The sequence below is a fragment of the Syngnathus scovelli genome, chromosome 4 (genome assembly GCF_024217435.2).
Source record: "Syngnathus scovelli strain Florida chromosome 4, RoL_Ssco_1.2, whole genome shotgun sequence".
Taxonomy (NCBI): domain Eukaryota; kingdom Metazoa; phylum Chordata; class Actinopteri; order Syngnathiformes; family Syngnathidae; genus Syngnathus; species Syngnathus scovelli.
Window position 1 is genome coordinate 17,975,010 of NC_090850.1, and position 15,535 is coordinate 17,990,544.

At 42.6% G+C, this 15,535-nt stretch overlaps 1 protein-coding gene across 2 annotated transcripts; it reads right to left on the bottom strand.

Moving 5' to 3' along the window:
* Positions 1-119: 119 nt before the first annotated feature.
* Positions 120-15,535, bottom strand: LOC125967447 (ras-specific guanine nucleotide-releasing factor 1). Of its 2 annotated transcripts, none has more exons than XM_049718565.1 (27): positions 15,009-15,535; positions 12,266-12,372; positions 12,043-12,190; positions 11,634-11,726; positions 11,206-11,459; positions 11,042-11,121; positions 10,001-10,194; positions 9,348-9,457; positions 9,093-9,211; positions 8,627-8,787; positions 8,135-8,198; positions 7,488-7,630; positions 7,239-7,321; positions 6,847-7,095; positions 5,338-5,702; positions 5,139-5,252; positions 4,200-4,370; positions 3,764-3,870; positions 3,587-3,699; positions 3,338-3,398; positions 3,160-3,266; positions 2,890-2,974; positions 2,608-2,805; positions 2,435-2,514; positions 2,225-2,342; positions 2,090-2,158; positions 120-1,889 (listed from the first exon to the last, which is right to left on the bottom strand). In XM_049718565.1, the coding sequence occupies exons 1-27, from the start codon at positions 15,276-15,278 to the stop codon at positions 1,800-1,802; spliced, it is 3,753 nt and encodes a 1,250-aa protein (XP_049574522.1). In that variant the 5' UTR covers positions 15,279-15,535; the 3' UTR covers positions 120-1,799. The 2 variants fall into 2 exon arrangements, with proteins under 2 accessions (XP_049574522.1, XP_049574523.1); XM_049718566.2 differs by lacking the exon at positions 15,009-15,535 and adding an exon at positions 13,951-14,053.

Sequence of the window (15,535 nt, forward strand, 5' to 3'; positions counted from 1 at the left end):
AACCAGCTTGAGTGCCATGTTCTCCCTCAAAGCCTCCACAGAGCTTTGTGAGCATCACGACAAACACCTCCTCCTCATAGCCTATTTGAGTGTGAAAAACACAAAACACATTCTCCCCCTGAGAAAAAAGAGATTTATTAACAAGAGGTAACCAGGAAAGAATTTTTTTTTTCATTTGCCAAAAAACAAACAAACCAAAAATGCAAATACTGACTCAAGCTGTTGGCACACAATTGGTCGTCATAGCGCTGCATATATGCAAATATCTCGTGTGCCAATTTGGGAGGGCGACTACAGCTAGATCGAGATTTTGAACATGTGAAAAAGTGGTACATGCGTGCCACTTAAGCTTCAGGCGCTCATCTGTACAAAGCCTGTAAAAATACATATAGAAATATCCCAAGAATAAACACAATTTTACTGCTGTATAGATCCTGCTAATACATGGCAATAGACAGGATGTGGTACACTTAAATATCATACGCAGAGGAATCATCATTACAATATGCTGTACACAAGAAAAACATGTACATCAGCTTCAATGGCAAAATAGCTTAACAAAATAGCTGACATACATTTGTGGTCTATAATATTATATCATCTGTTTTCATAATTAAGGCTTGAAACTATATGTAACACTAGCCTAAGAGGTTCATCTATCATGAAACACTCGGAAGTAAACTTGCTACATAAATTGCGTTACGTCCCAAGGGAGAAGAAGCAAAAGCCAAAGCGTGTTTTTCCACAGGTAAAACCCAAAAAGTATTATTCAGTGGCTACATGAAACATCTCGCCATTTCATTTGGTTCAAGCAAACAATATGTCTGATATGTATTTCCTCATTTAGTGGCTGGGAGTGTTTGTAAAAAAAATTAAGTGGTGGTCATATTTAATTCTTTGGGAAAATTAGATTTAATCAACTTAGCCTTTTCTGTTTTAAATGTAATAAAGGTTTACGGCATTATCAATTCTGTTTTTTTTTTTGATTTGATGATCTCTTAAAAACACCTCATGAAAAAGGCAGCTGTAATTTTAAGGCAAAACTTTCATTCTTGGATATAAAGGCGACTGACGAATATACCCGGTCAATTCGAGCTTCATGTTATTGATATCCACCGATTGTTTAAGTTTGCGTGGTTCAACCGCGTCTGGTCGAACCACGCAAAAATATGTTTTAAACAGTTAAACCACAGAGAATGCATAGATAAATAAAATCTAAATATGCTGCTACATTAGAGATAAATAATTCCCAATGGCGGTCATTAGAGGAATGTGAAAGTCACCCTCATTTAAATAAATGAGGGGAAGAATTAGAACCGGCCCAGGCCAGCTAAACTCTATGCAATGTTTCATATTTGTATTATTCAGGTATAATTGTTTTGTCATTGCCGAGTATTTACTTTTTTTTTTACTATTTACTTACAATTTGGGCACATGGGATTTACTTGGAAATAGTGAGAAAAAAAAAAAAAATTCTGATTTACTGTAGAAATTAAATGGGAATTTTCCACTTGGACCTGCAGTGTAAACCAAACCCAACATATGTGAATTATCACCCACCCATTCCCGCTGTTAAAATAAAAATCAACGTATACAATACATAAGACCATAAATAACATATACTCTGTCAACTATATGAATAAAACCTCTGGTCGTCTACTTAGCCTCTATATTAGACATTGATTGAGGAGAACATACTAGAGGGGCACTGCCTCAAATACAAATAGTAGCATATAGTACGTATGTACATTTTAATACGATCCTGTACACTTGCTATGAAAGTTGAGCCAGCCTCTTCACTATGATGTTTTGGGTTCGATTCTCAAGGACGTCTCGTAAAGACGCTCCTCGCCCAGCACGGAACTGCTGTCCACCAAGTACTTTGCCACCTATGACAACAACAAAGATGAGTCAGGGTTTCAAAATTAGATAGCTCCAGATTAACTTGGCAGCTCACATGCGCCAAAACCGACCGGCCGGGAAATTGACCAGCCGTTCGGGCATCTCCTGAAATTTCTGCTGGCCACCACACTCTGAATCCAATTTTTCTCCAAAGTGCAGAAAAGAATAAAAAAATGACAGTACTCACCTTTGGTTGATAATCGATCTTGTAGGCCGTCTGCTGGAACTGCCTTATTTCTCTGATGATGTGAGATATCTGAGAACAAACAAGATTGCGGTCATTTTAAGACCACATAAATAATTCCATGATCCTGTCCTTTACCATTCTCATCTTGGAAAAGTTGACCAGGTTGTCCTCAGTGTAGTTGGGTGTGCCTTCCTCAATGAAGGCCAAGTCAGTCAGGTACATGCCCAGGTAGGGAACACAAGGTGGGTCGCAGCTGAGGACACAAACAGTACAGTTGTGTTGGTTCCTGATAAATATGGAATATTCAGTTTCCTCAGGAACTCATCAGACAAGAGGCTGACTCACTTCTTGAGCGCCTCCCTCAGGTTTTTGAAGCGGCCCTCAGATGACACCAACTTCTGTAACTTGTCAATTACTGTCTTAGTCTAAGAAAATCATACGGAGAGCACTTGTTATAGCAAATTCAAAATGAGAATGGCGCGCGAGTAAAAGACCACAAGACACGATTTCCTGCTGACCTGCTTGGAGACTTTGAGCCAGGTCCTCTTGAGGCGGAAGATGGCACTGCGGTTGAGCGAAGACGTGATCTCCAGAACAGCGTTGTAGTTGTGAAGGCAGCGACAAATGTCCGCCGCCGCCACCCACTTCTCGATGGCCGCCACCCGCATGTTGACGTCGTCCCACTGCAGGATTTCAGTGGCAATCCTGTCGCTGATCTGAGTCAAACAAAGCATGGAAATGTCCGTCACTCTTTTTGGGCTTCAAATCTATTCTGCCTGTTATTAATGTGGTGGACGTACTTCGTTGAAGTGTTTGGTTGTTTTCATGATGTAAGGAGTTCTCTCGTTCTTGTCGTTCTTCATCCAGCCTTGACCGAAGAACTCCCTGGGGAAACACCAAATGCAGTAAGTAGAACACAACCAACGATTAATGATGTAGCGCAAAATTCCTAAAAATGGTTTACAAAAATGTTGCTGGGCTGCTCACCGTCAACGTGTTCCTAATTTACTCAACTGAATTCTCATAAAAAACAAAAAACAAAGACCAACAGTGTAGTTTGTTACACTCACTCGTACGGGATGACCTTAAAGACCAAGTGATCAAGCAGAGTGAGCTGCTCGGCGATCTCCAGGGCAGAGTGGTTCTCAAACGGCTCACTCCTGCACTCCTCCATCGCCTTAAACACACAAAATTTTATAAAACGGGCGCTGACAACATAGGGCAAGCAGGCTGTTTCTTTCCTCTCACCGTTTGAATGATTTCTTCCATAGTGACCTGGTTGTCTCCGGGGTCCTCCTGTGTTAGAGTCCTGCATGCAAAATGACAGAAACGCTTGAAACTCAACAACTGTTTTGGCAACAGACAGATGGCCACCTTATTTTCATTTTATATAAAGTACCAGTGGTGATGTTCGTGCTTGTTTATTGATAACATTGATGTAAATAAAGAACTTAGTCATCTTAGTGTGTGAGCAAGTGTTAAAAGACAGAAGCCCACCTAATAATGTTAGCAGCAGCCTTCCTTTCCTGTGTCAGCAGTTCTGGGTCATGCATCACCTCCTCAAGAAAGCCAATTACCCTTGTCTTCAGCTCAGAGTTCAGCTCAAAGTCCTGCGTATCAACAACAGTAACGTCATCGCTACGTATTTTCTTTTGAAGTCAAAAGTGTGTGTACCTGGGCGTGTTTGGAAACCCAGTGACGCAGCACGTTCAGAACTCGGTTTGTAGCTGCTCTTCTGATAACAAACTCTTTGTCCCCATTCCTCTGGTCTGTAGGAAAGCCTGACAACAGGTTGAAGATATGAATGCAGTTTAAGAAATTAGAATAACAGAAAAAAAAATTGTCGTTGAATTCAAAAATTACTGTAGTAATTTTTTGATGATTAAAGGTTAAAGCAAATGAAAATCCCCAAATGTAAAGAAATTATAATATCACATAAAGAGAAACCCAAATCATTTTAAATATAAACATTTAGGACATTCTAAAAACGAGTTTGGCTCAGCAGAAGTTGGTTTGCTAACATTCTCCCAAAATGCTCGAGTGTTGTCCAATCCATCAAAAAACTCCATCTGACCATTTAGGGCGTTTGTATTTCTAAAAATGGTCTGACCTGTGGCAGCAAGGGACATGCGGCGGTACTTCTCCTTCGTCGGCGTGCCCTCGTTGGCACCAGCTGTGGCGATAGCGAAGGCCGAGGCCGCCGAAAGAGCGCTGCGGTTATTGTCCAGCTCCCGGCAAGAGGACACCACCATGCTGTTGTTGAAGGAGAACAGCGTAAACTCTGCGGACCAAGAAGAATTCACATTCAATACAGATGAAATCGTTTCAGTTGAGTTATTGATTCTGCCCATTGTATAAAAAGTGTTCAGTCCAGTGTCTTGCCCAAAGTTTGCTAGGAAAGGCTCCAGCAGACCATTTTTGAGACCTGCTTAATACAACGAGGATTTTACATTCCCAAATGACAGTGTTGCCCATTGGAGGGCGACCTTGAGCCGAGGCAGAGCGAACCGTGTGCTTGTCCTACAGCTTGCATCAGTGACAGTGTTTGCCTGTGCTGCCCCCTCACACTTCCTCCCTGCCTTCCTCCATCGAACCGGGGGCGGAATTAGAGGAACACGCACATGGTTGCTAAGGTACAAGGTTTCCTTCCACCTACACTCGCACAGAACTGGCTTCCCTTGTATCCAAAACCGTGGGAGGAGAGCTCAGTGGGGATTAATTGCGCCTGACTGCCGAAAGGCATCCAACCAATGCTGGATTTATGAACAATCCAATTTGGGTTAAAAATTGGACCGACCTAGGATGTTAGGTCAATTTAACCCAACTTCCTGGGTCAGTTGAATTTTTAACCCAGCAGTCTTAAGGGTATGGATGCTCCTTCTTGGAAGCTGTGGGTGTTTGTTTTTTTCTCTCTCTCTCTCGACAATCCCTTATTTGGTTGCTGCCAGACTTTCCACTTTCAAATGGTACTTCAAAAGTTGACCGACAACTGCCAATAATGTCATAATGCGAGGAGGGAAAGTCTATATTAACTTGTGTGACATATTACCGTTTTTTGATTTGACGTTTTTGGGTGTCGACGGGGACTTGGGAGGAGACATCTCCGCTTCAGTCTCGTCACTCTGACATGGTTCTTTGTCACATTCCTCTCTCACTGACAGATCTGTTTAGAGATAAAAAGATTTGTAAGGAATATACATTTTTATTTGTTCAAATGGTGTCTTCAGTGCATCCACTGGCAGTCTAACCTTGCTTGTTGGGGGCAGGCTCATCGGCTTTGCTCTCGGCCTTGGTTTCCCCCTCATCGGGGATCTTGCTTGCCAAGGTGCTGGTCACAAACAGCTTGTTGATGTCCAGGGCGGTCTTACCGAAGGGAGACATGGCGGCGTGCATGCTGTTTGGGGAGCAATTGAGCGCGGCCAGGTCCAGCGCTTTGCCTCCCGTGATAATGGGAATGTTGAGCGAGAGCTTGCGGCGGCGATTGGGTGATGACGTCTTGGTGATGGCGAGCGGCGGGGGGGATGAGAATTTGCGACTGCCACGTGGCGATGTGGGTGACTCGCCGTACAGAAGTTTGTTACTCTGGCTGCTGGCGAAGAAGAGCTCCAAAGCACTGTAGGCAGGGAGATATCATTTTAATTGAAATAAACATTTGTACTGTATGGAGTGTGTCTGTGGTCTTTTTTTTTCTCCATAATCTAAAAAAAACAATTGACTATAAAATAAATTAAAAATAACTATGTTAATAATGGTGCATGGATACCACACTTGGTGGGCGCATTGTGTACGCAGGGGGAGCACATTAACATCAGTCACATTTGGGAGCAGCTCCAGCCATCTTTTCTTTTTTTCATGGGAGCAACATTGTTTAAGACAGCATCCTCCTTGCACTGAGAGCCACCCCCTCCGAAGGCCTATAAATAGCATGCCAAGTGACAACGTTGGAAGGCACGGGCGCTGCCAACAGCAACCAGCCCGGGGGAGATCCATTGAGACGCAAGGAGAGCAAGAGAGAGGATATGGATTCCTCCACAGTGAAGGCTTTTGTATGAGAACGGGTGTGAAGGGACGCTACCGCCATTATTTGTTGAGAAACTCAAAGCGGTGTTGTGGAAAAATAAGCAGGATAAAACAGGAAGCGGACATCGATGGAAGCTCCAGACAAAAAAAGGAGGGCGGGGTGATCGGGTACAAAACACCACCATCAACATTTAATACTGCTGCAGATGAGAGGAGGGGGGCGAGGGAGGAAGAGGATGAGGAGAGGGTGGGGTCCTGCAGCAAAGTAAAGGGTTGTCATGGCGACAGCGCAGCGGAGAGAGGGATGGTCAGACTTGTGAAAAGAGAAAGAAAAAGCAAGAGGAGGGTGAAGGGAAAGTGGGTGGGCTTCAGTGGAGCGTGACGTCCTCACCTGGACGACAGTGGAAAGAAGAAGTCATTGCAGGGGGGAATATGTGAAGTTCTTAAACTTGACAGCACGGAGCGCTTGTGGTTAACACTTGTGCCTCGCAGTTTTTAAGACCGAGGTTCAAAATTCAGCTTCTGCCTTCCCATGTGGATTTTGCATGCTCACTTCATGCTTGCACGATTTTCTCCAGGTTAGTGAAGATAAGTGACTGAAGACTCAAATTTGTCCATAGGTGTGAACGAGTGATCTGATTGGCTGGCCACCAGTTCAAGTATAGACTCCAGCTCACCCATGACCAAGTACTATAAATAAAATATCTCCTATCCAAATATTAAAAGACAATGCTAACCGTGCAGGGATGGCACTGATAGGCTTCTTGTAGATGGTAATGAGCTTGTCCAGCATGACGTCTGCACTGGTGAAAACGCGGTAAGAGTGAAGGAAGGTGTTGAGGAAGTCGATGGAGAGGAAGCGTAGGTCGGTCAGCCTCTCCAACAAGCGCTCCACGCTGGCGTAGCGGATCTGCAGCACCTTGCACGAGTTCATCATCTTGCTGAAGCGTATGTCCACATCGTCGCAGTACAAACTGGTGTCGGACCTACGGGACGGTACGCAATGAATTGTAGGTTGTAATATATAAGCGCCCATGAGGGAAGGTTCCCCATCAGTGTTTGAGGGATTTCTGTCATGCTTTACTGGCGCGGGCGGTAGAGCATGTAAAATGGATGGCGGGACTCTCACTTAATCATCTGTGGCACGGAGACTTTACTGTTTTCCTCAAAAGCATTCATCATCAGACCATTGCAGCGGATGTTGTCGATGCACTAGGAGGAGAAACAAAAAGAGAGCAGATGGAAGCGCAAGAACAAGTTCTCAGCGATGGAATTGAAGTGAGGGCCCGCTGTCGCTTCCTCACTGCAAGTGTTTTGCAGCCACACCTTGCAAAAATGGGCATTTTACAATCTGGCTGTGGTATTTATTGGTCTTTACCTGGCTGATGTCACTGGTCCACGCCGACTTCTCTTGTCGTGATGAGGCCACCAGGATGACAGTGTAAGGCTGCCCATCTTTGGGCTCCACTATGACTTTAAAGTCCAGGTGCTCGGTGTCCTGGCCATTCCGCTCTCCTTTGACTAAAACATACAAGTTGGGTCAATTCAATTCAAGGTTCGGTATATTTGGTTGCGCTACAAAAGGCACTTCAAATACTTTGCATGTCTTACAAAATAGATTGATTCAATAATGCATGGTGAAAATACAAAGTGTTATCAATATTAATACATGAAAAATCCTTGGCATGTTATTTCTGTAATTCTTGGCTTATTATTTTCCATTTTTTATTTACTTGTATTGATAGGTCTGATTAAATTAATAATTTATTTTTTGTAATAAAATAAAAGGAAGCATTTTAAAGATGCATTTCAATAAAAACATTAAATATTCAAAATAACCTTGAACCACGTTTACAAATTAATTTTCTTTAAAATGGCAAAATACGTTTTTGATGCTTTTGTTTATTTCATCGCGAAGGTGAAGCAGTCTACTCCAGTGGAAATTGCATTTCAAATGCATTTTGTGTGACGCCAGTCCTGGAACTATTCTGACACAGTAAGGCTCAGTAGCTCATTGCAACTTACACTCATCATCAGTGCCCTCAGGATCCTCCATCAGTGTGCAGTCAATGAGGGATACCACACCATTCTGCAAAACAGGGGGCCAATTCATCAGATTAGAAGTCATTAAACCGCCAATATTGGCCATGATTGCATGAAAGGGGTCCAGCTCGGAGTACTAAAATCGATTGATTTGGAGTGGATTAAATCAACCCATTTAAAATGTGGTAAATCACACTGCTACTGGAGATTGTCAGCATTTGGTGCTGCAGTCTCAGGGGTAACTATTTAATGTCTGCATGTGCACACAAAACGCAGATGTTTACAGTGACTGCACTTTTTTTTTATGTGAAAAGAGAAGAGTTTATTTGCCTTAAGTGGATGACTCACCCGACATATACTAGAGGGGTGATATGAATTCCTACTACAAATTCTTCTCTCAGCACAAGATTATTATTATTATTATTGGAGTCAAAAAGGTTTTTCACATTCCTGTGTGCAATGTTCTTGCTTTACCTTGGTGATGTGCAGTTTCCCTCCTGAGCCTCGAGTGCAGATGATGAGATGTTTGGAAAAGAGGAAGCACTGTCTCTCACCTTCCTTCTTCAGGGATAAAGAGCCCATGCGGCCCCTGGTGATTTTGCCTTTCTCGCTCATGGGCACTTGGATCAGAGAACCTGTGGAAGGCCAGAATGATCAGAATCGCATACAAAAGCACAATGATGCCGACAACTAGATAAATAAAACGACATTGAAATACGCTTTGAGATGAAGGACTCTTCATAACTTAGCGGTAGCGGTTCTTTTGGCCATTTTCACTCTTAATCTAAATGTTTGGTTTTTTGGGTGGGTAGAATCTAAAGAAATGAAACAGCCATCCATGAATTTCTGTTCCCAAAAAGTGGTAAGTGGTAGAAAATATCAAATCAGTATGAACGGATGGATGGAGAAATGCCAGCGAATGGTTATAAAACAAGCCTACCTTGTCTGACAAAGGTCTGGCTGGTGTCCAGCAGTACTTCGCAGCCCTCCACAATCATTCGCTCAATTGCCAGATTCTTTCGAATGTTCTCGGTTTCGCTCACCTCGTCGTGCATTATTCTAAAAAAAAAATAAACCAGGACTTGTATATGTATGTATTCAAAGCAGAAGTTTGGGATGGATGCAATAACGTCCTTATGCCTCGTTGTTATTCTTGGCAGTACATGTTTGAATGATCGACAACATGGAGATGTACCTCGAAAGTTCCTCGAGTTTGGATTTGGCATAGTCCAAGCTATTTCTCTCCACATGCTCATGAGGAGTGTGAGCCAGCAATTCATGGAGGGTTAGGATATAACGAGGGATCTGAGAGAGAAATACAGACTAATTAAAGACTTGTACGAGTCACAAGATGATCAACGTGTGCTTGCTGTACAAAAGCATTGGACAGGTTCCACATTTCAAGATTACTACCATACAGTCCAAATGAATTTGGTCATTGAACTAGTCTAGATCTATTTGATCCTCCAAAAAAATCTCTTCCCGTTGAATAGTGCAGCTGTCGTTTAGCAACCACCTCACAAGAAGCTGACAGTCATTGCCGAGCTGTGAGAACCACACGCTAGCAAATACGAATGACCTCATAGATACAAAACATTAACGGCCATAACTGCTGCATGTAACGATGATAAAAGTGAAATAGCGCGGGCTGCTGCAGGGGCTGTAATTAACAATTGAAGTTTCAACACTTAAATTCCGTTTCACAGTTCATACTAAACCTTAAGGATGCCCGGATTTATGCTAGCACTTTAAACGTTTTGCTAGCACTTTAAAAGGCCATTAAAAAAAAATCTGTGCTACCAAAGCAGTAACAATTGACGTTTAAAGTGTTATTTGTGGGCGGCGGACCTGAAACATGGGGTAAGTTAGGAAGGTCTCCAGTGTTCTTTCCTCGCAGTCTGGATTGGTCTCATACTGCTTAAGTAGCTTGTCAAAGTCCCGGTTCTGTTTGCAGTGGGCCAAGATCTGCAGGCTGTACTGGTGGTTCCGTACAAACTCTTGGTAGATGTTTAACATGGGCAGCAAAATGTCAAAGAGGTCCGCTGAAGGGAGGACAGAAGTATAATTTTAAACAATAAACAGGAAAGAAGAAGAGAATAAAAAAACACTCGATGATGAGGTCCCTAAGCTAACGTCCCTTTGAAAGCTACAAGATGGCAGCTCCAAGTTGGCAAAGACCTTTTGCACACTCATCTACAGTTTGGAGAACTTGATTAAAGTCTCAGTCAAACACTTGGCGGCAACAGGAGAAGCAGATTGGATGTCTGCGGACAACAGGGAAGCGCAGTGGAGATTTCTTACGATTTGTGGACTCACACAACTCGAGACAGATTTACTGAACAAAGAGTCTGAGGCCAGATGGCTTGCACATCATAAATGTTTTATGCCGGCATTATTCAAGTGGTCCTTTATAAAACAGGGAGGTGGAAGAGCGAATTAACATGAGAATGACAGGGCACCTTTCATTGTGCATACTGTGTGTGTGGTGTTGTTTACAGGCAAGCGTTTTTATTCATCCATCTGTGACCAACATGACTGTCAATGAAAAAGGAGAAGCTCATGACACTTTTACAGAAAGCAATAAAAAATTGTTTAAGAGTGACATAAGACTCTTGGTTTGAAAAAAAAGTGTCCGGGATATGTCCGTTTCACCTGTTGTGTGGCAAGATAAATAAAACCCGCCTATTTGCAATTTTTCCAAAATGTTATTTTCCCCCCAAAACGATTTATTTTTAAAAATTTTACTTTTATATGTTTTTTGCCCTAACGTTAGCTAGGCACTCCAAAAACATTTTTTTTGTGCGTGTTAGATTTTTTTTTTCAAAGTCAAATAATATGCAAAAACGTTATGCTGTAACAAGACTGGGGTCTTGTCAATGTCTCTCTTACCCAGCACCAGTGTAGGCCAGCTCGCTATCCTTGCCTTCAGACCTTGGTAGAAGATCTGATGGAGGAACATGATGGTCTCGCTGACAAAACAAATAATCACAAATGTCGTCATTCGATTGGCAGCGATGAGAAACAGAGTCAGGATCCTGGAGCGATCTCACTACCTGTTGAGGAAGATGCTGCTGACGTCATCATGGGTGATGGGCGGCTTCTTGGAGCTCGCAGCCATGCGTAGCGGCCGCAGGAAGTTGTTGACCAGGATATGCAGTTGCTGGACGTATTCGGCCTCAGCCTCCAGCATGCTAAACACAACCTGGTTCCTCTTCCTCATGCTCTCCGCGTGGGGTGAACGAATGTAGTCCTGGATGATGGTTTTCCACTTCCTGCGGCAAATCCAACCTCGCAGGAAACTCTGGACCTGTCAGGGTCATTCATTACACAGCTTGAAGTTGCTGACCGGTTAACTTAATCAGTGAATTTTTTGATTGAGAGCTCCAATCCAAACGAGTCCCTGAAGGTGAGCAGCTGCTGAAAAAAGTTTCTTTCCTTACATTAATTATTTTTAGCTGCTTGCTAAATCTGTTCCCCCCACCTTTTTTATCTTCTGGATCTCAGTGTCGTCATCACTTGGCGGTACCTCCGGATTGGACTGGATTTTCTCGTTGTCCTTCAGCAGAGAAGCAATCTAATGTTCAACACAAACAAGAAATGAATTATTATAAATAGTGTCATCCATGACAGAAATGCTTTTTTTAGGATTCCTCAGATGATTGACAGGTTTTTGTACAGTTCGAAACTTGCGTGCTGGAAGATTGAGTTGATGATCCAGTAAAAGATCATAAAGCCTTTATTTGAAGTAACTTAAAATTGCCAATTTGAATCCCAATTTTAGAGGACTTTCATAAAAAGGACTTGAGGATGCTCTTTTAGTTTTGACTTCTCGAGAGTGGACATTCTAGACAAAAACATATGTTTAGTGTTAGTAGCAAGTAGCAGGTTACCTCAGATTTTAGCCGCTCTATCTCGATTTCCCCATCCTCTATCTGTTGTCGAAGTTGCTTGGCAACCGTTTTCTCCGTCTCCACTATTTGTAGAAGGTGCAGATACTTCTGCATGAGGCTCTCATGCTCTGTAGCTAGGTTCCTGTAACTACAGTGACGGACACATTAAAGCCATGTTTTAGCTGACATACACACAGAGATGTTTACTGGACCTGAGTGTTACCTAGCCTGCGTGATGGCGGCGACCCACTCGTCACAGTCCTTGACGTCTTCTGTGCGCAGCTCCAAAGCCTTCTGGTTGTCATGATTGAATGTGATTGTAAAATAATACTAGAAAGGAAAGAAAGAGACACAAAGAGATGCGGTTTTCACAATCCATTCCTCTGTCGGCATTAAAATGTGTGAGAGAATATTTTTGGAGATAGAAACAAACAGGATTAACGTGATTTTACTATTTTTATTTTTTTTCATGATACCCGTCATTGGCTGAGCTTAAACAAGAACACTATGAACTATATAATAATTAACAAAATTCACTGAGCAATTGTGCAAATCCATCCATCCATTTTCTGAACAGCTTATACTCTCGAGGGTCGCGGGCGTGCTGAATCGATTTTCTAAAAGCAGCTCGCCCAGAAGCATTTTTTTTGTGACGTTTTGTAAACTTCGCTTTACATATTTGTTTTGTCCTTTATGTGTGACCTACTTTTGCATTGCCACATTTCTCAGTCACCCTCTGCCACCTGTCATATTTTTTTCATTTCTAAGTGCACAATAACAAGTCATGTTCTCTCGTTTTTATTGGCCCCTTGAAATTTACTTTTTCCCAGATGCAAATAATGGTTGCCATAGTAACATTGAGCTTAAACCGAGCTCACCTTCTAAATGGAGCATATGAAAGTGGAACATAAATACTACAATGAGAAACGAAAGCTAATTGAAGAGGGATGGAGAGGAAAAATGCTTTTTTGTTGTCGTTTTTTCGAGTGGAGCTATAAAAAGCACTGGAGGCCTACAAGGTGGCAGTTGGCTTGGCATCGATTCGCTGCGTTGTCCCTTTCCCTGTCACACACTGATAAGATCCACTCGCACGGCCCTTCCCCCCGCACTTTTTGCACCGCTCACACACATATCCATGCAGGTGTGCATATATTAATGCCTGAGATGTCTCCCCACATGAACTTAACAACCTGCTCAGCGCTCATTGATTCAAGTCCTGATCTTTGCGGAAATCTGGAGGCCTTCAGATACCTGGTCTGTTGGTTCCATGTCCTCCTTTCACCTCAGGTGGATGCAACATGGGTTACAACAAGTGTCGGGAAAGTTCATTTTCTATAGTAACTAGTTCAAAGTTCAGTTCACAAATTGGAATGAACTTGTTCAGTTCATATTTAATTTTTTTTTCCATAATTAAAAGTTCATAATTCTTTTATTCCCCCAATCAAAAATAAGGTTGTTGCGAGATGTTACCTTCTGGCACATTGGCATTTTCTCATTGTTTACACCCATACATGAAAAAAATTGATTGAATTCTTTAATAAATTGAAATAAATACACGACTGTGGTCCAAAATGTGCAAAGACAAATAATCTGCTGTAGAAAAAATAAATAAAAAATCTGCTGTAGGTGCCAGACTGAAGTAGGAAACAAAGGCAAATAAAGAATTGAATTGAATTCAAAACATTTGAAGTCACATGATATTTGTTTTAACTAACATTTCATTTTATGTTAATGTATTATTTCTTAACGTATTTGCCCAAAGAACCAGAAAACGTTTATAATTTGGGACATAAAAGTGCTAATGTAAAGTGCAAAGCCCGAATAAATTACTTTTTAAAAAAATTTAATAAGAGTAATTCGTAGCTCAAGGCTATTGAGAGCACTACAACTTGACATATTCCATCTTACCTTATCGTTGCCATTTGACAAGAAAGGGCAAGTGAGGCTAGTTGCTAGTCGCGCGACATTGAGGACGTCGACTTACGCATTTTCGCGCTTTCTTCACTCATCTAATCACTCGTCGCATTTTGATGACGTATGCGCCTTATTCTCACGCCTAATTAAGCCGAGTTTAAAGTGTATTTAGCTGGGTAATATTTTAAACTCTAAATAAAGAAAACCTGGCACTCTTAAACCCAAATAAAATGTACTTCAAAAACTGTTCATTGGCCCTAAAATGTGCCCGTTCACAAAAACGTTTACGACGCAAAAATGCGCTGTTCGTGTAAAATATGAACGAGTCCATGAACTTTTGTTCATTGAACGCATTCAGGTACTGCACTAAATTATCCAGCATAGTACCCATAAATCGAAAATAAATATGTCTTGTAAATTTAATTCACCACAAAGATGTTGCCAAATACCTGCCAAATTTGAACAATTAATCAAATTTGTTTGTTGAAGACTGCATATTGCATAACTTGGGACACATGTACTGTACAATTTGTACCGATATTTGTGATTATTTGCAGGATAAAAATAACGAGCATGCGGAGACTTAAGCTGTGCTGCAGAAGACTGCATGCAGCTTGGAGGAACAATTTCACACTGGCCGTCAGATCCCTCATCGATCTCCGTCTTCATAAGCTTTTCCCTGCAACCTGCCATACACTTTCTCGAATAGTGTTTTGCATTTAATTAAAAGTGGTGAAATGCATGTGGAGTAATTTCTCATTGCTTTGGTAGAAATGCGAGCACTCTATCCGCAGATTCATGCCGCTACAAAACAGGCAGACGCGGTTGCCAAGGTAGGATGCTATTAATATCAAGACAAGGAGTTCAATCAATACGTCAAAACTGCAGGGGAAGGGGCAGCTCGCTTCCGCCGGAAGGCAGAGTACAAAAAGTTTGCATGCAAGCTTTTGTTCTACAAAGTTCATTTTTAATACTTGAAATGCATTATTAGAATCGCAGCTTTGCCGAGGAAGTCCAAACGCACAAATTCCAAAGCAGTCTCTGCATCCTACCTGCAGACATTCCTTAGCGGAGGGGGGCGGCTTGGGTGAGGGCGCTCTGTCGCACACGCATCCCTCCAGCAGGTAGAGTCCGGAGGGGCGCGAGCTGGAGTCGTTCTCGAAGTAGAAGAGCATGTTCTGCAGCAGGCAGAACCACTTGGGGTGCCATTTGGTGTTGTCCGAGCTCTTTTTGCTCAGGCACCCGCGCCTGGTGCCGTCCTTCCTGGCCAACAGCGCCAGATAGGTGACATGGCCATCGTTGAGCCTCATGCCCTTCTGCATGTTGCATCCCCCTGGGAGGACGCGCACTTACATCTTCCTCCTCCTCCTCCTCAGCACCTCGGAGACACACACTCACTTGGCGGGCACTTGAGCAAGCGCCGCATCTCTTGGGTGATAACACCCCCTCCTCTGAAATGGCAAAAAAATAAAAAAAAGATGCACTCAAAAATGACTACACGCGCATACAAGTCTGAAACCAGAGCATCCACGCGAGAGAACCCCTCATTGTGAGGGTGGAAGTGCGCGCGCGCACTCGC

What these genes read in the sequence shown, in the direction of transcription:
- LOC125967447 (XM_049718565.1), bottom strand. Translation starts at nt 15,278, where the DNA reads ATGCAGAAGGGCATGAGGCTCAACGATGGCCATGTCACCTATCTGGCG. An exon ending in GCTGCTGCTAACATTATTAG is followed by an intron (nt 3,399 to 3,586) that starts GTGGGCTTCTGT and finishes TTTTGCATGCAG; the next exon opens with GACTCTAACACAGGAGGACC. An exon ending in TGGAAGAAATCATTCAAACG is followed by an intron (nt 3,267 to 3,337) that starts GTGAGAGGAAAG and finishes TGTGTGTTTAAG; the next exon opens with GCGATGGAGGAGTGCAGGAG.